We start from the raw sequence: 22,161 nt of genomic DNA on the forward strand, positions 1-22,161 counted from the left end.
CAGTATCATTTGAAAATCATTCACCTTAAGAAAACCAGAAAACTGTGACCCAATCCATTCTCAAAGGAGGAGACAAGTTAACGTGGAATTTTGAAAATATGAGGCAAAGAGTGTATGCAGAGCGGCTCTTATCATTAAGCTCCATGTGACAAAGGAAAATACTTTCAAAATAAATTTTAAAAATAGAAAGTCTCTGCAGAGAAAGAGAGAGAGAAAAAAACAAGTGGAAATTTTAGCACTGAAAAGAGAGTATGTAAAATATGTAAATTCACTGAACGGGCTAAAGGAAGTTCTTAAGTCTGCAAAGAAATGATGCCAGAGGGAAACAAATGAAGATAATTGGAAATGGTAAACATCTGGGTAAACTTATAATTTTTTTATACACATGCCTTTCAGCCATTGAGACATCCACAATAGAGAATGTTAGAACTGGAGGGACCATTAAGATTATATATATATAGCAACCACGTTTTTATATAGATGAAACATCCGAGGCTCAGAAAGACAGTGCCCTGCTCAAGGTCATAAAGCAAGTTGACATCTCCTGTAAAGCCGGACAATCCCCCTCTGCTATTCATGCTACTTTAATCACTCAGCACCAATTCCAGCGGGGCAGCCACAACCCATCTCAGCCTTCACTTCTCTGTGCCTCAGTTTCCTAATCTGTAAAGTGGGTTTAATTATGGTACCTACCTGATAAAGCTCTCGTGAGTACATACAAATGAAAATACCTAGTCATTTAAACGCTGCCTGGCTTATCACAGATGCAACATATGACGCCAACTCTGCCACGGCTGCTGCCTGTGTTCTCTAAGGTCCGCTACATCTCCCTGCTGACATATTCCAGGAGGAAAACCAGAGGTTCAAAACGAAACAGTATGGGAAAGGAAAGAAGAAGCTGACAAAATATCATTTATTCGTGCCTCGTGACTACTGTCCCACTGTAGCATGAGCCTCCGGGCGAACCCAGGGCTGGAGAGGACAGCAGACACAGGCTTCACCTGGGGACTCGTGGCCTAAGGCCACAGCCACTAGCAGTACAAATAAAGCAGGTGCATGTGAAGGCTTAAGGTAAATACTGAAATAAGAAAGTCTGTTTTTGGCAAAGAAAATGAAATTTAGATTACACCATATTTCAGGAGTCAATCACTGATCACATTGAAAAATATATACATGGCCTCAGGAAAAGCTATCCCTTAACTTAGTGACCAAAACCTAATACAATTGCCTGTATTTCTGATTTTTCAAGCTCTGTTAATCACGGCACACTAAGAATACCCCAATATAAATTGACCTAGAAAGCAGGAAGAATCGAAAATAAAGCAAACTTTATCTTCCACGTCATGAACATTCTTACTAAAATACGCATAATGAGAGACAAATGCAAACTGTATTTAAGCCTGAAGACAGTGATACAACCATGACCCTCAGGAGACGAGGAAGCAGAAAATGCAAACTGAGAGTGTCAGAAAGTGCATCGGAAAGGGCTGGCATTTCATTTTACAACAGATTTCTCAATCCCGAAGACCAGAACGCTGGTGAGACCCCGCTGCAGTTCTCTTTAAAGCCATGAAGTCCTCGCGAGGCTCCAGTTTGCTTACCATTTCTTCAACATACGGATAAAGCATGTCGCCAAAGTATTCTGTCGCTTCAATTGGAAGCTGCGCCGGCAAATTGTCAATGGAACACATCAGAATCCCAGAGCCTTCAACACTAGGAGAGGCAATATGCTTTATTTGGATGTACAAATGTTCTTCTAAGCTCTAACTTTTCCATATGTCTACTCCATTATGTCTGCTTTGTATCATTTGTAATATTGTACCAAAGTATGGCCCTGGCCAGTTGGCTCAGTGATAGAGTGTCGGCCCAGAGTTTAGATGAACTGGCTTCGATTCCTGGTCAGAGCATACAGGAGAAGTGCCCATCTGCTTCTCCTTTCCACCCTCTCTCCTTCTCTCTTTCTCTCTCTCTTCTCCTCCCACAGCCATGGCTTGATTGATTCGAGTGCATCAGCCCTGGGAGCTAAAGATGGCTCTGTGGATCATCCACCTCAGGTGCTAAAAATAGCTCAGTTGCAACCATGGCCCCAGACGGGGGTTGCTGGGTGGATCTCGGTCGGGGCTCAAGTGTAAGTCTGTCTCTCTATCTCCCCTCTTCTCACAGTGTATAACAAAATAAAACAAGAATTTTCAAACAGAACTTCTTTCTTCACCAACCCATCTCCCATTTAATTATGGCATATATGTGACCTGTGGTGGCGCAGTGGATAAAGCGTCGACCTGGAAATGCTGAGGTCGCCGGTTCGAAACCCTGGGCCTGCCTGGTCAAGGCACATATGGGAGTTGATGCTTCCAGCTCCTCCCCCCTTCTCTATCTCTGTCTCTCTCCTCTCTAAAAATGAATAAATAAAATAAAATTAAAATTAAAAAAAAAAAAACCATAAAAAAAAAAAATTATGGCATATATGGATTTTACATGTTCAAATTTGCATGTGGGTTTTCTACCAAATTTCTAAGTATGTTTTAGCATGTCTCTGAAAATTGTCATAGTCTTTATAAAAACGTAAAATATTGAGTATTTTAAGATGAGTATATAAAGTTAAGTAAATGATGTGTTTTTCTGGTCTATCACCATCAAACAGTGTCAATGAACTCACCTGTCATGAATAATATGCTGGTCTGCATCATACATGCAGAAAGGGTGCTCTATTGTCGTGCATTCGGTCATGAACTCTATAGATCCTCCGGTGTCTGCTGAAATGTCACAGATTGCTACAAGTCTGAAAATAACATCAACACTTAGATCAGAGCATGGAACTCAGAAGTCCCCATCAAGATTAAAAATGAATAAACACAAAAGGTGCTGGGAACATTTTCAAAGTGGCTGACAAGCTCTTAACTTTTTTCCTTACAGCTCCTGGTGTCCTCCTGGGATACACAGCATCTTCCCACCATGAGTTTCAGGCTTCACAAGGAAGAAAATGGAGGAGGAGGAGGAAGACGAGGAGGGAGGGAAAGCAAGGAAGAGTAAAGAAATAAAAGTGGAAAATCCCTTCCCTAGATCCATCATTGACAACAGCCTAAACTTAACCTACTTAGCCAACTCCCTCCACCCTGCTTAGCACTACATAATTTTACATGTTATTGCATGGAAATGTCTAGAATTATGAACAAAAATCTCAGCCCACCATTTAAAATTCATTAGAGGTTGACCCCAATTTTTCTGCCCACTCCTCAGTTACCACTTGCCTATATAAACCCTATCCTAGAATTAGATTGTCCCAAACACTGGGTTGAAACTGTGTTGGTGACTCTGTATTTACCAAACAGTAATCCTATCACTTGCAATTCTCATTCTCCTTGCTGCTCCCTCTTAAAGCTTTGCTGAGCCCAGGCTCCCACTTTCATTAAACTCTGGTGATGCTGACTGCTCCTCACATTCCCTTGGCACTGACTTGCTGCCAGTCATGTGCCCAGGGCAGCAGCCATACTTCAACTCTCCTCTATCTGTTAGCCTAGCACAGTGTCAGACAGATCAAGCATCTCAGACATATTAATTAATAAATTAATTAATTGGATATTTAATATTTATTTGAATATATATTATTTGTTGGGCAATGTCCTGGGTACTTGTGGACAAGAGAAATAGGGTCCCTTTCTGTAAGATTAAATTCAAGTAGGAGCAGGAATCATAAACACTAGAAAATAAATGATAATGAGTTTCTGAAAAAGAAAGAGAGGAACAGACTACAGAGAGATGGAAATGGGAAGGCAGGAAAGGACCTTGCTGTGGTTATTTCTGAGCTATATATGGGGCTGCAGAAATTAAGAGTTTTAGCCTGACCACTGGTGGTGTAGTAGATAGAGCATCAACCTAAGATGCCGACGTCCCAGGTTCAAAACCCTGAGGTCACCAACTTGAGCCTGGGCTGACAAGCTTGAGCTCAGGTTCACTAGCTTGAGCACGAAGTCGCTGGTCTGAGCATGAGATCATCAACATGATCCCAAGGTCACTGCCTAGAGCCAAATTTGCTGGCTTGAGCCCAAAGTTGCTTGCTTAAGCAAAGGGTCATTGGCTCAGCTTGAGCCCCCTGGTCAAGGCACATATGAGAAGCAATCAATGAACAACTAAAGCAATGCAACTATGAGTTGATGCTTCTCATCTCTCTCCCTTCCTGTCTGTCTCTGTCTCTCCCTCCCTCTCTCTCTCTCTAAAAAAGAAATAAGAAAGAAAAAGAAAGAAAGAAAGAGAGAGAGAGATGGATGGGAGGGGGAGGGAGGGAGGGAGGAAGGGAGGGAGGGAGGGAAGGAAGAAAGGAAGAATTTGAAGAAGAAGGGAAATTTAACTGTCAAATGTTCCCAAGAGGTCATATAAGGTAGACAACTAGCCTATAATAGTCGAGTCCTGTGATACGTGGATCCCCTATCTGTGATATCCTAATAGTGGGCCCTGCTGCTAAAAACTGCCACCATTGCTAAAGTAAAGTCCTTACTTGTGTGGCAATGCAGGACAGCCTTCCACACCAACAACTGAGGACTTGCCTGGAGCCAGGAGACTCTGAACATCTTGGCGGGTGAGTAGACGAGGGGTGTTTTGTTCCCAGTAGATTCCATTAACAAGACAACTGGTATAGGGCGCAATCTGTAAAGTTAAGTCCCAAGTTCAACAAACTAGGAAACAGTGTGTTTCAATATAATCTGCTAAAAAAAAAAGCTATCAGTAAATCCCATGAGAGGTAATTTAATGTTATTTCAAGCTGATTCTTTTTTTTTATTTGTCTGGTCAGTGACCATCTTTTGTGTCAAAGACAATACTCGCCACCCAGATTGAGTGTGGAAATCCCCATGATAGAGAAACATAGGAACAGAAACATATTAATGCATTTGCCCTATAATGTATTACATAGTCAAGAAAGATGAAGGTAACTAGATCACTATCAGTTTTAGGATGCAGCCAATCACTAATATTTCTGTGATTGAGGATAAGACAAGGAATAGAAAAATTAGTCAAAATTTTTCACTTTGAGACTAGTTTTGCCATTTTTGCTTCTCAATATCTCAAGAATAAGCAAGTGATAAGAATTCTTTTCAGTAACGTGCCTTATATGCTACACACTAAATTTTATGCCAGAATCTAAATATGCTATGTTGTTAAAACATATTCAAAATTATTTAAAATATCCTCACTATATATTCATGCATTTTTTTTTTGTTTTGTTTATTTTTGTTAGTTTCTTTTTTGGAGGACTTTTGCATGACCAATGGCTACAGAACAGACAAACATATTGCTCTTTTTTATTTTTTTAAGTGAGAGGAAGGGAGATAGAGAAACAGATTCCTGCATGCACCCAACTGGGATCCACCCAGCAACCCCCACCTGGGGCTGATGCTCGAATCAACTGAGCCATCCTCAGCACCCGGAGTTGACACTTGATGAGCCACTGGCTGTGGGAAGGGAAGAGAGAGAGAAGGCAGAGAGGGTGGGGGAGAGAAGCAGATGGTTGCTTCTCATGTGTGCCCTGAATCAAACCTGGGACATCGGCACCCTAGGCCCATGCTCTATCCACTGACCAGGGCCAACCAGCCATGGCCACATACTGTTCTTAATATAAGATGAAGCCAGTGTGCCCCCATCAGAGGGATTTTAATTGTAAGCAACTTTTTTTGTACATCAGGGATAGGTCTGTGCTTACACAGCTTGGTCCCCTGTAGTCAATGGCATGCATTTGAAGACAGCTGGCTGAGGTTATGACTACAATTCATGGCCATAGAAGGAACAAACCTAGGTTGAGATCGAACCTCACAGACACTGTGCTTTGCTGACAGTACAAACTAGTCCAGGAGAAATACAGAAAACACTAAGCCACAGGAAATGTTTTAGAGCTACTTCTGGGCACATGCAGATCTGAAGTAAAAAGAGAGTCAGTGAAACCACCAAAACCACTCAGCAGAGGACACTCTATACATCAGTCAAAGTCACCACTTCCGGCCTGACCTGTGGTGGCGCAGTGGATAAAGTGTCAACCTGGAAACGCTGAGGTTGCCGGTTCAAAACCCTGGGCTTGCCTGGTCAAGGCACATATGGGAGTTGATGCTTCCAGCTCCTCCCCCCCTTCTCTCTCTCTCTCTCTCTCTCTCTCTCTCTCTCTCTCCCCTCTCTATAATGAATAAAAAATAAATAAAAATCTTAAAAAAAAAAAAAAAGTCACCACTTCCTTAGGCCGACTCCTCTTACCCCAGGGATTCCCTGCAAGTCAACCTGAGGAGCTGATCGTCGATGTACACACTGATGATTTCTCTTCTGATAGCAGCCTGTCTAGAGTGCATCATGAGCAACCAGCTCAAGAGCTGAGCATGATACTCACATCCATAGTAAAACGGCTTACGTAGTGCTCAGGATATTTGTCATAATCCACAGGATCATACACACCATCTGTCTTCCTGACAAGGTGATGATGGCGACTTAACACCGTTGCGTACACTTTCCTCAGGTCTTGCAGAGAAAGGAATTAGCAAAGTGGGTGACAAACAATAAAGATTTATAGTGATAAAATATTATAACACAGAAACTGTTATCACTGGAAAAAAAAACAGTAAAAAATACATGCAGTCACCCTCCCACTCTCACCTCCAGTTTGGGAAACTTCCTTTAATTCATGTGGCTCCACATATTCACAGGGTAATTCATTGAAGATTTCTTGGGCTCCCTGCAAATAACACGAGTCAAAATCTAAAATTCAACAGGGAAAGAGTCAACACGATTTCCTGCAAGGATTCTAGTTTATTTCCCCAGAATTACACAGCCCCACCTGCCCTGTGCAGCCAGACTGGGAGTGTAGAGAGTCTGGCTCACAGCCTGCGGTCTGAATGCCATGCACTGGAAAGGGCTTTCATTTTTTTACTGAAGTCATTCAGTATAGAGCAGCGGTCTCAAACTCGCGGCCCACGGGCCGCATGCGGCCTGCCGAACAATTTTGTGTGGCCCGCAGACTAATCCACGAAGTTCAAAATATTTTGGATAAAATTAAGTAAGCCTAGGGGCCTACTTGTATTTTTCATTTCTCTAGCATCCTAGCTAGATATTAGCTTAGTTAACAGCAGTTGTGATGCGAACTACAGTTTCTGGTCATTTTGTGACACTGAGTAAACTGCATGTACGATTGTGCTTGTTGTACTGATTTTTTTTGTTTTCAACTGCAGTGAGAAAAGTGTTGCGTAACAGTTGCCTTTTGTAGACCTAGTGCGGCCGGCCGAACGGCTGTGATCTTGCTCTGCGGCCCACATGCTGAGTTGAGTTTGAGACCCCTGGTATACAGACAAAAGTAGTTAGAAATGAGAGCACAATAAAACACTTCTACTGCCTGACCTGTAGTGGCACAGTGGATAAAGTGTCGACCTGGAATGCTGAGGACGCCAGTTTGAAACCCTGGGCTTGCCTGGTCAAGGCACATATGGGAGTTGATGCTTCCTGTTCCTCCCCCCTTCTTTCTCTCTCTACTCTCTCTAAAATGAATAAAATCTTTAAAAAAAAAACACTTCTATTTATTTTTTTGTTCCACTGCAGAAATCATTTCAAGTGGAACAACTATATTTCCTCCCAAAATACGAGGTGCCTTATCTCACAACATAATACAAACACACCGAAGTCCTCTTTGTAAACTATTTTCATTGAAGAAAGATTTATTTTACAATTATAAGTTTCTTTGGGATGGAGGGTCATAAATGAATTCGCAAAACCACCCCAGAGGGAAAAAGTATTCATTCCAATCCTGAATTAAGCTTCCTAACATCTAATATTGGCAAAACTCTAAGTCATCATAAAAATTTACATTCTGGAGTAACTTCCAAACTTTCAGACTTCTCTGTGATGGTGGAAAAACAGATCACCCTAAGAACAGAGCTTTATACCACTAACAGTGAGTTCTCTCTCTTAAAAAAAAAAAAAAAAAAAAAAAAGGAATATTCAAAACTTCACACAGCTTGGAATCAACTTAAAGCAAAGAACATACATTTGGACCATGATTGCTCTTTAGTATGGGAAAGGTACATAGGTAAGAAAGTACCCAAAATAGATGCCCATTTGTAGAAAGCAGCGTTCTGAAATGCCCACAAAATGCCCATATCTTTTGGGTTAGTTTCAGTTTCAGGCTGCTTTATAGAAACAAGACAGGTGGAATTACCTTAGATACATTACCAGTCCCTGTGAACACAAATGTTAAGGGCCCTATTGACTTGGGCATCAAACCCAGAGATATTTCATAGCCAGCATCGCGGACAGCTTGCACAGCCTGACTGCTGTTCCTATAGTTATGAGCCATGCCAATGTGCTGAAAGCAAGCACACAGTTCAAGTTAGTCTACTACTTAAGAACAGACAGTGTTCTATTCTTAAAGTGTTATATGTCTTTTAAAAAATAAAATAAACAACTCACCATAAAAGGTGTGTGATGTCCCAAAGCAAGGAGCCTTAAACCCATTCCATGTAAAATGTTGATCATCCCTATTGCAGAATCAGACCAATAGAAAGACATTAGTTGGAAGGAATTGAAGCTGTTCCCTCTGCCCATTCCCCAACCTGCTCAGGGTCTTGAGGAAGCACAGACCACAGCATCTCAGATTTGGATTGGGACCCAGCTGTCATCTTATCCAACCCCTAAGCTTTCTGACATCAAAAGCACTAAGCAAGCGTCCTCCCCACCCATCCTATCCACTTTCAGTCCTGATAAAATGGAGTGAATGTCCCTCTTCTTCTCTAAGGGTGAGCTCTCTCCATCATTGCTCCAGATCCCATCCTTTCCTGCTTCTCTAAGAAAGTTAATCTTGCATTACTCTTTTCACCATCACTCTCTATTGGTTTATTCATAGCAACATTAAACACTCTTCTATTCCTCCTATACAAAAACAAACAAACCAAAAAATGAAGTCACCATTGAGCCCATGACCTTCAGCAATTTTAGTGACCTAAACAGCTAAACATAGTGGACACTTTTCAGATCGTGACTAACTTGTCAGAGGAATTTAGCAATGTCGAGCCCCTCTGTGTTGGAGGACTCTTCCCTCGGCATCCCTGATTTGAAACTTTTCATCCTGCATTTCTGTAGGTGCCTCTTCCCATGCCAACTCTTTTCATATTCATTCTACTGCCCTTTTCTTGTATATTCACCAACTTCCTGATTCTGTACCAAGCCCTATTGTCTTCAGCGTCTGCATTTTTTCCCTTTCCCAAACCTCATTCAGTCTTAACCTTCAAGTACTCTCTGCATATGGATGACCCCAAATCTGTATGTCTAACACAGATATTTTATTTTAATACTTAACCTTCCACCTCATGAATTTCTCAGTTAGGATGTCTTGCAAATAGCAAAAACTCCAGCACACCTACCTGCCACACCGGCCCACTGTCCGAATGCCACCACCCGAACTCCTCTGTGATCCACCATTTTCTCATAATCAATAAGTCTGATTTCCTGAAGAAAGAAGAAAGAATTTCTCAATCAGACCCATCAAGCTCAATTTCAATAAGTTCATAGATGAGGTGGTCAGTACTCTACACGTCTTCCTCTTATAAACCATATCTAAGTTAGCATCAGATGTACCCTGAAATATTTAGAAAAGCAAGGTCACAAGCCAATTATAAGGTAGTAATTAGAAGAGGAAGGATGGTCCTAGCAGGCTCCTAAATAACCCTTGATGGTCAAACAAATAATAAAGGCATCTACAAATGTAGCTCCAGCCACATTTATCCTCACATCTTGCTTCTGGTCTTGAAGAAAACAAGTCCTTCCTGAGACTAAGCCCTGTGAGCTAGATCCCAGCTTTTTCCATGTCCTCTAAGGCCATTCCCCTTGGGCTTTCTCTCTTTCCTGCATTATTCCTCTGGGCACTGCTCCTTCCCCTCAGCCATTCTAGTAACACTCGCCAGGTCATTTCTGCCTTAAAAATAGTAACATCACTCCCCCTCAAGTCCATACACACAAATCACTCATTCTCTCTCTCTTTCCCTCTCTCCTCTCTTCTCTCTCTCTCCATCCCTTCACAAGTAAGCTTCATTTGCAAAATAGCACAGTCTGCCTGCTTTTCACCCCCTCGCCTTCACTAAAACCTCAGTCTTCTTATCTTATTAATTCGTGGTTAAAATTATTGACATGTTGTAATTATGGAATGCTTGAAACAGTCATTTTGTTGCCTCAAAGATCATATGACTTACTGTGTGCATGTATTTAAGAATGTTTAATACTCATCCAAATCCGAGTAACTGGTTACAAACTGCTGCCCAAAAGCAGCCCTGCTGGGTCTGTTTTTATTCATTTTCTTGTCATGACCAAAGTTTCATATAGAAAAAAAAAAGTTTCTAAAGTACTTTTTAAGAACTTTATCCACTTAAGGTAAAACATTCTTCTTATAATATTACTTTCATTAATTACGTTTTAAATTTCTTCTTCAGAAATACTGCAAATGAACTATACCCCAGGTCTAGCATACTTTAAATTCGTAGGAGTGTATATATACCTCTATAAAATACTTTCAGTGCCTCTACTGTTTGTGACCTTTTGTGCCCTCTACCTGTTCTCAGACTCTGGTCTAGTTTCTGATGTTCTATGGTCCTTACCCCAGGGTGTAGACCTTGGACTTCTTCTTCCACACTCACTCCCTACATACATCCACTCTCACGACTTTAGATACCATCTAGTGTCTGACGATCACAAAATGTACATCAGAAGGAGCTGCCCTCCTGAGTTACAAACTCACATCCAACGGCCCACAGAGCATCTCCTCTTAACTGTCTAATGGAAAATAAAACTTGACAGGCCCTCAACTCAACTCTTGATCCCCCTTCCAAGCCTGCTTCTCCTATGGGGGCATCATCTCAACCTATGGCAACTCTTTTAGCTTGCTCAGGCCAAACTCTTGGAATCATCTCTATCTCCTCTCTCTTCTTACACTCCACATTCATTTCATCAGTCAGCCCTGTAGGATCAGACCTCGAAAATACATCCAACACTTGTTCATATCACCAGCTCCACCTCCCTCATGCAAGCCACCATCATTTGCAGCCTAGCATCTAGACTTACATCCAGACTTACAATATTCTTACCAGCTTTGTGCTCCTCCCTCACCTCCCCCTTCCACACAGCTGGCAGAACAAGCATTTTAGAACGTGATTTACTCTCTCTCCACTCATAAAGACCCGCAGGCCTTTGCATTACTATTGTCTCTGCTGGGAAGACTTACCAGATGGATAAGGCTTGATCTTTTATCTCCTTCAAATTTTTCTCAATGCCAACTTCACACTGAGGTCCTCCCTGATCATCTTGTTTAAACCAGCATTGTCACCTCCCCCAAGGCACAACACTCCTTTCCTCCTTCTGCGTCCTATTGATCTCCGTTATGCATACCACCAAGTGACATATGAGAATGATTTTATTATTTATTTATTTATTTATCATCTATCTCCTCGCACTAGACTGTCAGTGCTGAAAGGGATATCTTATTGTCATTGCAGTGAACAGTGTAGACACTCTGCAAATATTTGTTGAACAGAAACTCTGTATCTTAAATAGCTGATAGTTTTTCCAACAGTATTTGTATCTCATAAAGTGGTGTTTTTCTCCTTATAATGTTAATGAAAGTAAAAACAGCCTCCACTCCATTTGGTACCACAGAGCCACGCACCGGCAGTTAAGTCACCTCACCTCTCAGGGCTCTACCTGAAAAGTTAAGGTGGTGGATTATATGATCCTGAGCATCCTTTCAGCTCAAAAATTCTACTGGCTAATATCTGACCGATTGGCCTCATGAACTGGTAATCCTCTGGGGGGAGGGGGGCACTTCTATCCTTCTTTCCATTTTTTTAATATAAAATGAATAAAATACATACTCTTCTAATAAACTCCAGACTCGTGCAGCAGAGGGGCCTTAATGAGCAGCAGAATTATCAAGCACTAACTCATAGATCAACTTCCCTATTAAGGTAAATAACATGACATATTTCCTAGATGCTGAAACAAAACTAAAGCTCCAATTGACCATTATGAGTAAGAATATATTATACTTCTATTATGTTAACATTTATGAGTGTTAGTCACCAATTACCTGTTTTAGAATCTCATCCAATAAGCCCATATTAGCCTCCTGAGCCTTTATTGTGTGGGAGAAAAATGCATAAGTCTTCTTGGGCATTAATTTGTCCTCTGGAGGTCTTTTAACTCCCAAAATCAGACAAGCTTCAGAAATATCCTCCTGAAGAATGCCTCCAGCTTTGACATATTCCTGAGAACATAATTTTCGTTAAAAGTTATTCTTCTGATTCAAGAGGCTTTGAAAGAATATACACAAATATGGAGGCAAGAAAGTAAAGATGTTTAGGGCATAATAGGTAAATCAATTTGGGAGAGTAGAACTGAATGTTATCACGGTGAATATGTGCTTTATTGCATAAAAAATTAAAAATAATAATCAGCATCATTTATTAATAAATTACTAGGTGCTTTGCTAAGCTCTTTATATGAATTATCTTATTTAATTCTCATAAAAATCCCCTGAGGTAGGTACTCTTATTATCCCTATTTTATTAATGGGAAACCTGGAGCTTACACATTTAACTGAGATCACATAGCTAGTGATCTGGAGGCAATAATCATTTCAGATCTGTAAATAAAGGGGTAGTATAATCCAAGCAGAATTAAAAGAGCATCCCCTGGGCCTGACCTGTAGTGGCGCAGTGGATAAAGCGTCGACCTAGAAATGCTGAGGTCACTGGTTCAAAACCCTAGGCTTGCCTGGTCAAGGCACATATGGGAGTTGATGCTTCTAGCTCCTCCCCCCTTCTCTCTCTCTGTCTCTCCTCCCTTTCCCTCTCTCTCTCTCTCTCTCCCCCTCTCCTCTCTGAAATGAATAAATAAAAAAATTTTAAAAAAAAGAAAAGAAAAAAAAAGAGCATCCCCTGGCTAGGTGTCTCAGTTGGTTGTAGCATCGTTCCAATATAACAAGGTTGGAGATTTGATCCCGGTCAGGGCACATACAGTAATTAACCATGAACACATAAGTAAGTAAGCGGAACAACAAACCAATGTTTCTCTTTCTCTCTCCATACCTCTCTCTCCCTTTAAAAAAATCAACAAGTTAAAAGAAAAAGAATTAAAAGAACTCTAAAGGTAGCAATTGAATAAAATGAAGATAAATCCTATTAGGAATCTACTTTAAAAGAAAGTAAAATTGGTTAGAAGGAACAGTAAAATTGGTACAGGAATGAACATATGGTTTATACTTAGTTTCTTTGGAAACAGTCTGACTACTTATAGTATGGGCTGGTTAAATAAATCACGACAAACCATGGAGTAATTACAATGTAGTAATTGTCACCATTAAATAGAATGAAACAGATCTCTGTGCACTGACCTGGAGTGATTTCCAGGATATGCTGATGACTAAACAAAGCAAGGTGCAAAGAGTACATAAAGTATACAACCTTCTGTATAAGACTGAAGTGGAAAGAACACGCATACAAACATGCACAGGCACACTATTTTTGCAAAAGAAAACAAAGGAATGGTAGGTTGGAAACTAATGAAACTAGTAGCTTCTGGGGGCTGTGGGTGGGAATGAGAGGTAGGAAGATTAAGATGACAGCAAGACTTCTTTGCATCACAACTTATTTACATAGTTTTAATTTTTTCAAACTCATAAATGTTTAAGTACCTTGAAGAATGAAATTCAACCAATAGGATTTTAAAGCAAATATAAAATACAATAGAAATTTTAAAAAAATAATCCAACTGGATATCACATAACCATACACAAGAAAAAAAATTCAAATAATTTAAACATAGCATTATGAAAATTCATTGTGAGATCTAGTCTACAGAAAAAAATCCAAAAAGATATTAAACTCCTTTTAATATAAATATATTTTTGAGGTATAACTGACATGCAACATATTATTTTCAAGTATACAACATAATAATTCAATATTTGTATATGTTGTGAAATGATTACCACACTAAGTCTAGTGAACATCTGTCCCCATACATAGTTACAGAATTCTTTTTCCTAATGATGAGAACTCTTAAGGTCTACGCTCTTAGCATTAATAGGTTTATTGTTAATTGTAATATTAGCATTGTGATTCAAAATTATTTTATTTATATTTTGGGGTAGAGCAAACGATGTGCATTCATGGTATAAGAAATTAAAATTTTCACTGCTGGAAAAAACAAATGTAGATATAACATTTTAAAGGTAAGAAATTTGCAATGTCAAATTTTAATTAAAAATAGCACTATTAATTCAAGATTAAATTATATATAATTTAAAATATATATTATATAATTTATATATGTGTATGTTGTGTGTTTTTGTCCATGTATGTGTTGCTGTTTTCATAAAAGGGCTAAGTGGATGTGAGTGTGATCTGGCTGCAACATCTGTCACCCCATTGATCGCCAGGGTTGATTCAGCTGATCCGGCTGGCTAGGCGGGTGTCCCCTTCCTCCCTCACCGCTCCATGTGCATCCCTCCCAAAGCTGTGCGCTCGGTGGAAGAGGACGACCTTCCCCACTAGAGGAGAGGACCGTTCTTCAGTCAAGGGTATACAAGTAGCTGCGCTCCCCTGCTAGAACCTCCAAACAAGTCTCATAAAAGGGCTAAGAGCAACAATATCTCAATAACATATGCACATCTAACACCAGATACCAGAACTTGGTTTCTATAAACTTAAAGAAATTGGGTTCTTTGATTAAATGGCTGATTCCAGGTATGGGGCAGGAAAAGCACTGTTTCAGGAAACCAGAAGGTTCATAGAGAAATGGATTCATGTCCAAAAAACATAGAAGCCCCCTTAAGGGGACTCCCACTATCTAAAATTTAGGATAATTAGGACATTATATACTCATAATGATACTCAAAAGAGCAAGAGAAGGAAGAAACTAAAGGAATAATTTGTTTATAAAAACCTTCAAAATTTTATTGGTCTTAGAATCAGATTCTTTTTCTTTCTCAATGCTTTTTACTTTGAGACTTGAGGGGAAACTCTTACAGGTAAACCAACCACAAAGCTTTAACTCTTGTCCCCTGTTGAACTTGAAGTTCTGAGAATGATGCGTTGCAGGGCTGAAAGGAATGGCAATTAGTATTTCTTTCCTTCTTCCTCACCTTCTCCTTCAACAGAATCCCTACCAATATCAGGAAATGAAAGAGTGATAAAATCAAGAAATGGAAGAGTGATAAAATCAGAAAATCATCACTATGCAAGCCTCCATGTAAAAACTGATTCGGGCAAAAATTATCAATGAATTCTAATATCATTAGTTGAAAGGTTGCTAAGAAACAGGAAATTCACAGGTCTCAAGACAGCATTCTGCAGATGACTCAGTAAGTGCAAAGTGAGAAAGTATTTTTGCAATAGAGGGAAGTGGAAATAACCACCTTACCCAAGTGGTCACACATTCATTACAAGCTAACTGATTTTTTTGTCTTTGATGTGATACAATGGAAAAAGCACATATCACTTATGGAATATTTATATCAAAAATATATAACCTGAGCCTGATCAGTGGTGGCGCAGTGAAAAATGCATAAACCTGGAACACTGAGTTTGCTGGTTCAAATCCCTGGGTTTGCCCAGTCAAAGCATATACAGGAAGCAACTACTGTGAGTAGAATATTCCTGCTTCTCTCCCATCTTTCTCACTCTCCCTTTCTTCCTCTCTCTCTCCCCCTTTCTCCAAAAATCAATAAATAAATCTAAAAAAATAAAAAATAAAACTAATTAATTAAAAATTCAATTGAATAACAGGCAAAGGACCTGATCAGACACTTTTCTAAAGAAGGCATACCAATGGCCAATAAACATATGAAAAGATGCTCAAAGTCACAGAAATGCAAGTTGAAACCACAATAAGATAGCGCCTCACACCTGTCAGAATGATTATAATCAACAAATAAACAAACAACAAGTGCTGGCAAGGAAAGGAAACCCTCATGCACTGTTTGTGGGAATGCAGATTAGGTTGGTACAGCCATTGTGGAAAGCAGTATGAAGTTTCTTCAAAAAATTAAAAATGGGCCTGACCAGGCGGTGGCACAGTGGAAAAAGTATCAGCCTGGGATGCAGAGGAAGGTTCAAGACCCCGAGGTCGCCAGCTTGAGCGCGGGCTCATCTGGTTTGAGCAAAAGCTCACCAGCTTGGACCCAAGGTCGCTGGCTCCAACAAGGGGCTACTCGGTCTGCTGAAGGCCCGCGGTCAAGGTATGTATGAGAAAGCAATCAATGAACAACTAAGGTGTTGCAACGTGCAATGAAAAACTAATGATTGATGCTTCTCATCTCTCTCCGTTCCTGTCTGTCTGTCTGTCCCTGTCTATCCCTCTCTCTGACTCACTATCTGTCTTTGTTAAAAAGAAAAAAAAAATTAAAAATGGAATTTATGACCCAGTGATTTTACCTCTGGAAATATATCTGAAAAAACTCAAAACACTAATTTGAAAGATTATATGTGCCCCTATGTTCGTTATATCTGGACAGCGAGGAAACAAATGTTTTGCCACACAATTGTAGCCAAATTAAGGAGTCTTTAATTTAATGCTGGCGACCACGAGTAGATTCACATACTAAAGAACTCATGGCCCCAAATGAACTTAGGGGTTTGCTTTTATAGGCCTAAACAAGAGGGGGGGGGGGTGAACAGCTAGCCAAAGCAGTTTTACAGAAGCGAAACAGGCTTTCGGTTATCGTTGGAACAATCTAGGGAGAGAGAGCTCAGCGAAGCATTTTACAAAAAGCAAAAGAATCTTGGCCTTTTACAGAGGTTGTTAGGGTAGCATCCGGAGGGCTTTCCAGAATCGAGACATTAGTGAATATTTATGGCCTTTACAGAACTCTTTTCATTTACTCATCTGCAAATCTTGCAAAACTCATTCTATGGTCAGGGATATGGTGTTTCTACATTTCATGTTCATTACAGCATTATTTACCACAGCCAAGACTTGGAAGCATCTTAAGTGCCCATCAGTAGATGAGTGGATAAAAAAAAAAAAACAGCCTGACCTGTGGTGGCGCAGTGGATAAAGCATCGACCTGGAATGCTGAGGTCACCGGTTCAAAACCCTGGGCTTGCCTGGTCAAGGCACATATGGGAGTTGATGCTTCCTGCTCCTCCCCCTGTTCTCTCTCTATCTCTCCCTCTCTCTCTCACCCCTCTCTCTCTCTAATAAAAATGAATAAATAAAACCTAAAAAAGTAAATAAATAAAAAAAATTTTTTAAAAACCATAAAGATGTACTTTTTTATATTTACACAATGGAATACCACTCAGCCATAAAAAAGAAAGAAAGCTTACCTTATGCATGGACGGACCTGGAGATTATTATGCTAAGTGAATAAGCCAGTCAGAGAAAGACAAATACCACGTGATTTCACTCATATGTGGAATCTAATGAACAAAATAAACAAACAAAAAGAGACTCATAGACACAGAAAACAGAGTGACAGCTTTTAGAGGGAAGTGGGGTTAGGCGGCTGGATGAAAAAGGTGTAGGGATTAAAACCCATAAACAGACAACAGCATGATGTTTACCAGAGGCAAAGGGGGTGAGAGAGGTAGAAGAGGGTAAAGGGGCAATAAATGGTGAGAGAAGGAGACTTGACTTTGTATAGTGAACACATACTACAATGTACAGATGATGCATTACAGACTTGTACACCTGAAACCTATATAATTTTATTAACCAACGTCACCCCAATAAATTCAGTAAAAAAAAAAAAAAATCTTGGAGAAAAAAAACTCAAAAGAAATTTTAATAAAATAAAATTAAAGCATTTCCTCTATCTCTTAGCTGGAGAAAGCATGGAATTGAATGAAAATAATATGTATTAGACTCAAGTAAAGATCTAAGCATCTCATTATAACCAAAGTAAAGGAATATTGCCATGTGGTATTTAAGTGACACTAGCCACCATTTTATTTGAACAGAAATGCTCCTTCATTTTCAATTAGAACGTCATTTTATATCCACGTCTCTGAAAAATCGGAAATATTTACCTTGTCGTGAATGGCCCGCCGATTGGAGGGCTGTATTAAGACCTTGTAGCCCAGGTTGGTGATCCCCTTGATGTGCCGGGGAGCCAGCGGTGCCCTCCTCTCCCAGGCGTTCACGTCCTCCCGCCTCACGGCCATCACAGGTTTGTGGTGAAGCCGCCTGAGGCCCAGACTGCCCAGTGCAGTCCTGTGCGCGCGCAGCATCTTGAAACCTAGGAGCTGGAAAGACATCGTGAGAGCGCAGGACGGCACAAAGCAGCGCGGTTCTGGTCTCCGGAGAAATCTGCTGTAAAATCCAGCCCATTCAGATGATAACGGATACAAGTCAGAGCAACGGGGAGAGGAAGCCTGGAGGATATATAGAGTGTTCCTTTACGCAAACAGACATAACCTTTCACAGACAGGGTTATTTATTTACAAATTAAAAAAATAAATAAAATACTGAGCAACATATGAGACACAAACCCATGTCTGTGAAGCTGAAATAGATTTTTGAATATGTGTTTTATCGAACAACTAGTCAGCACAAAATTGTAAGCAAGTTAACCTGCCATGCAAATAAATTCAGGAAGACGATTTATGCCAATTTTGAGAGCACGGAGTTTGGAATCCTTTAATTATGTACAAGATTCTTGACAATCTCTAAGAGCTTCAACCCCTTTGGAGTCTCATATTGAACCATTCTCTACCTAGTGCTGCCCAGAGTGTCAGCCAGCCTGACCTCTGGCAGTGGACTGCTTTTCACTGGTCTGTGGTGAGACATGTACAGAAACAGAAAGTCAGCACTTACAGATCTTTGTATCACATGATCATTTTTCTAGTAATTCACTGTTATTGGGTGTTATAAAAGTTTTGGTCCCAGCAGATTGGAAATTTAAGAAAATAAAACATGTTCCTTCATCACATGTGTATGGCCAGTAGCCACGCCCACCATTACAGCCGCCTTCCCAATGCAGGTTCGCATTAGATTCGGACAGATGGTAATGAAACAATGGAGCCAAGAACTGGTGAGCCATTAGCTTTAATCCTAGCTTGCACCCAGCGGGCAAGAAATACACACAGTGGAAAAACACTTCCCTTTCCATTCAGGACTCCCAAAGCCACTGACTTATCCAAGTTTCCTAGAATCAAAGGTTTCTGCCTCACCAGCCTTATTCACCTCTGTTCCCCATCTCCTTCTCTCTGCACAACCTCTGCATAAACTGGCTTCTCCTTCAGCACTCCTTCATCTTGGCTGCTTCTCCTCTCCTCCAAGTGGCCTGTGTCTGCTCTCCTCTCTAATGCTAATCTCAGGTACCAAGAGAGAGCAAGCTCCAGGTCTGTCCCATTTTATAGTGTAGAAATCAAAACCTTTAATCCAATATACAAACAAGGAAGTCTCTGATACAAAGTCACTTATCTGAGGCATAATCGGATTCCTCATGAGAGTGCACCACCCTCTATTATGCAACAGTCAAGGGTGTGGGGAAAAGCTTAGTCTTAAAACTAAGCCTTAGGCTATAAGCACCCTGCCTGCTTACAGCCTGTCCCCCACACCCAATGCAAAACTATAAGTGAGCAAACAGATACATCATATTTACAAACTTATTTGACCCACAACCTGTGATAGACGTTTAAGAAACTCGGCCCTAAACGCACACCTACTCCCACCTGAGACCCACAGCCTTATCCTTGCTGACCCTCTTGTTCCTTTGAACATGCTGTTCCCTTTCCCAGGGTTTCTTTTCCATACCCCATCCTTCTGTTATATTAAACCTGGACCTGTCTCAACCAGCTTCTAACTATTCGAGCTTGCAAAACCACTCATTCACTCAATCATGAAATGTTTACAAGAAGCTCACTATAAATTTTATATAAAGTTTTTTATATGTATCTTGCTTCACATGGCTACACATACATTTGGTAGTCAAATGTCATTTCATGTGATAATTTGCTGGATTGTTTGGAAGCTAAGCCTTAGTTGTTTTATGTTTAAGATTGGCATCAAAATATAGGGACTAAATGATTTCACACCTTCCAGAATGTTTTACTAATGACTGGTAACATTCAGCAAAATTTGTGTAGAATACATTTCTGTTACATCAGACACAACCTCTAAATCAGACCCACTATATAATGTGGAACGTTTGTCCAAACCTGAGGGCACATAAATACTTGCCTCCGTGAGAGAAGATTCTTAGGGTAACTCACAGCACAACAGATCAAAAAAACAAGACAAACAGCAAGGAGCTCCTCTAAGAAGGCTTCAGGAAATCCACTTAGCAAGTGAACACGTGGAAGGTTAGGACCAAAATTGATGATCAGTAAAAGAGTGCTATGTACTCTAATTTTTGTTACTTACATAGTTTTGTTTTTAAAAGAGACAACATCAGGCCCAAACCCAAGCCAAAGCCCATAGTATTTATTCTCTCCCAAGGCTAAGAAAAAACTGCAGCATCCCATAGAACTTGCATCCTTATGTTCTCAAACAAAACCAATTCCAAAGACATGCAACTCTTTTGAACACAGAGATAAGCCCAGAAATGGTCCCATTCTCCCAGCAGGGACTGTATTTCATGTGCCTTAGGTAACAGAGGGACACCACATCCTCTATTCATTGTAGCAATTCTCGGGGCTAACATGAGGGAGCACATTCAGGTAATACTGCCTCTCCCCTCTGCCCAAATTGATCTATAATCACAGCCTCCCCTCCCTCAGTGACCATGCCTCCTCCTCCTCCCACCCTCTCTGTCTGGCGTGGGGGCGCGGTGAGGGAGGAGAGACACAGACACAAGCACACATGTAATACACACATACATATTCACAAAGGCAGGCTTCCCATGGGGCCAGGAAAATGAAAACAGCAGGGTGTGACCCTCTGGTTTATTAAGAAAGCAGCTTTCACTTTCATTTTTTGGGGGAATTCTCAGATCATATTTCCAGTAACTTTATTTTTAAACAAATGTAACAATAGGTATCACTGATTCAACATAACATGCCAAGCACTAGGTTGAGCACCTTAAACAAAGGCTATTTCATTTCCTCCTTGCAGAAATCGTATTAAGTAGATACTATTACCCCCATTTTACAGGAAAAGAAACTGAAATGGAGTCTAAATTGAACTGCTGATTTTAAGCAGAAGCAGGACTCCTAGGTTTATATTGAACTCTCAGGATTTTTCTCTTTTTTGCCAAATGCTGCACATTCACACCATGTAGATTTCACTCACATTGTTATTGCTGCCAGCTTGTTTCAGGAATAGATCAGATCCATATGGCATCGACTTTAGTTATAGTAAATGATCAGTTCTCCCCCCAGAATGCGCTGCCTCTCTCCATCCCTTTCCCACCAAAAATCCTTCCTAGGTTTTTGCCAAGGTAAAGTCTAGGTTTCTGGGAGCTTAGAAAAAAAGGATTTCATTATAGCAGGTATTACTGTATCGGTAACTGCTTGAACCTGAAACTTGGTCTCAGCATAGAACATTCCGGGAGCATCATTCATTTCAATCTAAGGTCATCAAAAAATATTAATTTCTTAATTGCTTTTAAGTAGGGCACTGCAGGTATTTCTGGTATTTCTTGGAAATGCCCAGGGGGGCTGTTGTGGATTTCCCTGTCCTGGATTTTGTAGGTTTTTCCAAGATATCAGGAAGTAAACATAATGCATATTTCTGGCAAGGCCTTTAGTAAAAGAAAGCAGGGGATGGGATCAGAGAAGGGACAGAGATTGGTGAAATTAATATACATAACACAGAGTTATAGAGAGCAGAAAAGCAAATCCTGGAGGGAAGGGGATAGGGTGTTGGGGGGAGGGGGCAAGGAGGATGTTGTGGGGAACACGGTGGTGGGGGGACATATTTGGTGGGACACTTGAATCTATGTAAACACAATAAATTTAAATCAATTTAAAAAAGAAAAAGAAAGGAAGACCCCTGGCTTACCAGGTCCCAGTGAGGTCACGTGACACTGTGAGCCGCTGGGAACAGCCTGCAGCACGGGCAAAGAGGGTATGGGAAAGCAAGACGAGGAGTGGAGGAGAAACGGAGCTGGTAGAATAGGAGAAGGAAGAGAAGAGGAATAGGGGGAGAAAGAGAAGTGTCGCCCAGTCCGAGGAGAGGAATAAGACCCTTCCCTAGACAATTGCTAAGGTC

At 40.5% G+C, this 22,161-nt stretch overlaps 1 protein-coding gene across 2 annotated transcripts in view; it reads right to left on the bottom strand.

Annotated features, from left to right (window-relative positions):
* AASS (aminoadipate-semialdehyde synthase) overlaps positions 1-22,161 on the bottom strand; it is a 58,360-nt gene that overhangs the window by 30,564 nt on the left and 5,635 nt on the right. For both annotated transcript variants that reach the window (XM_066262190.1, XM_066262191.1), the window contains exons 2-11: positions 18,036-18,251; positions 12,092-12,268; positions 9,381-9,465; positions 8,431-8,498; positions 8,180-8,326; positions 6,628-6,706; positions 6,365-6,492; positions 4,493-4,641; positions 2,657-2,779; positions 1,602-1,713 (exon numbers count right to left, since the gene is read on the bottom strand). In XM_066262190.1, the coding sequence (XP_066118287.1) occupies positions 1,602-1,713; positions 2,657-2,779; positions 4,493-4,641; positions 6,365-6,492; positions 6,628-6,706; positions 8,180-8,326; positions 8,431-8,498; positions 9,381-9,465; positions 12,092-12,268; positions 18,036-18,236 (1,269 nt within the window). In that variant the 5' untranslated portion in view covers positions 18,237-18,251. The remainder of the gene's footprint in view (positions 1-1,601; positions 1,714-2,656; positions 2,780-4,492; positions 4,642-6,364; positions 6,493-6,627; positions 6,707-8,179; positions 8,327-8,430; positions 8,499-9,380; positions 9,466-12,091; positions 12,269-18,035; positions 18,252-22,161) is intronic.

The sequence above is a fragment of the Saccopteryx bilineata genome, chromosome 2, assembly GCF_036850765.1.
Source record: "Saccopteryx bilineata isolate mSacBil1 chromosome 2, mSacBil1_pri_phased_curated, whole genome shotgun sequence".
Lineage (NCBI taxonomy): Eukaryota > Metazoa > Chordata > Mammalia > Chiroptera > Emballonuridae > Saccopteryx > Saccopteryx bilineata.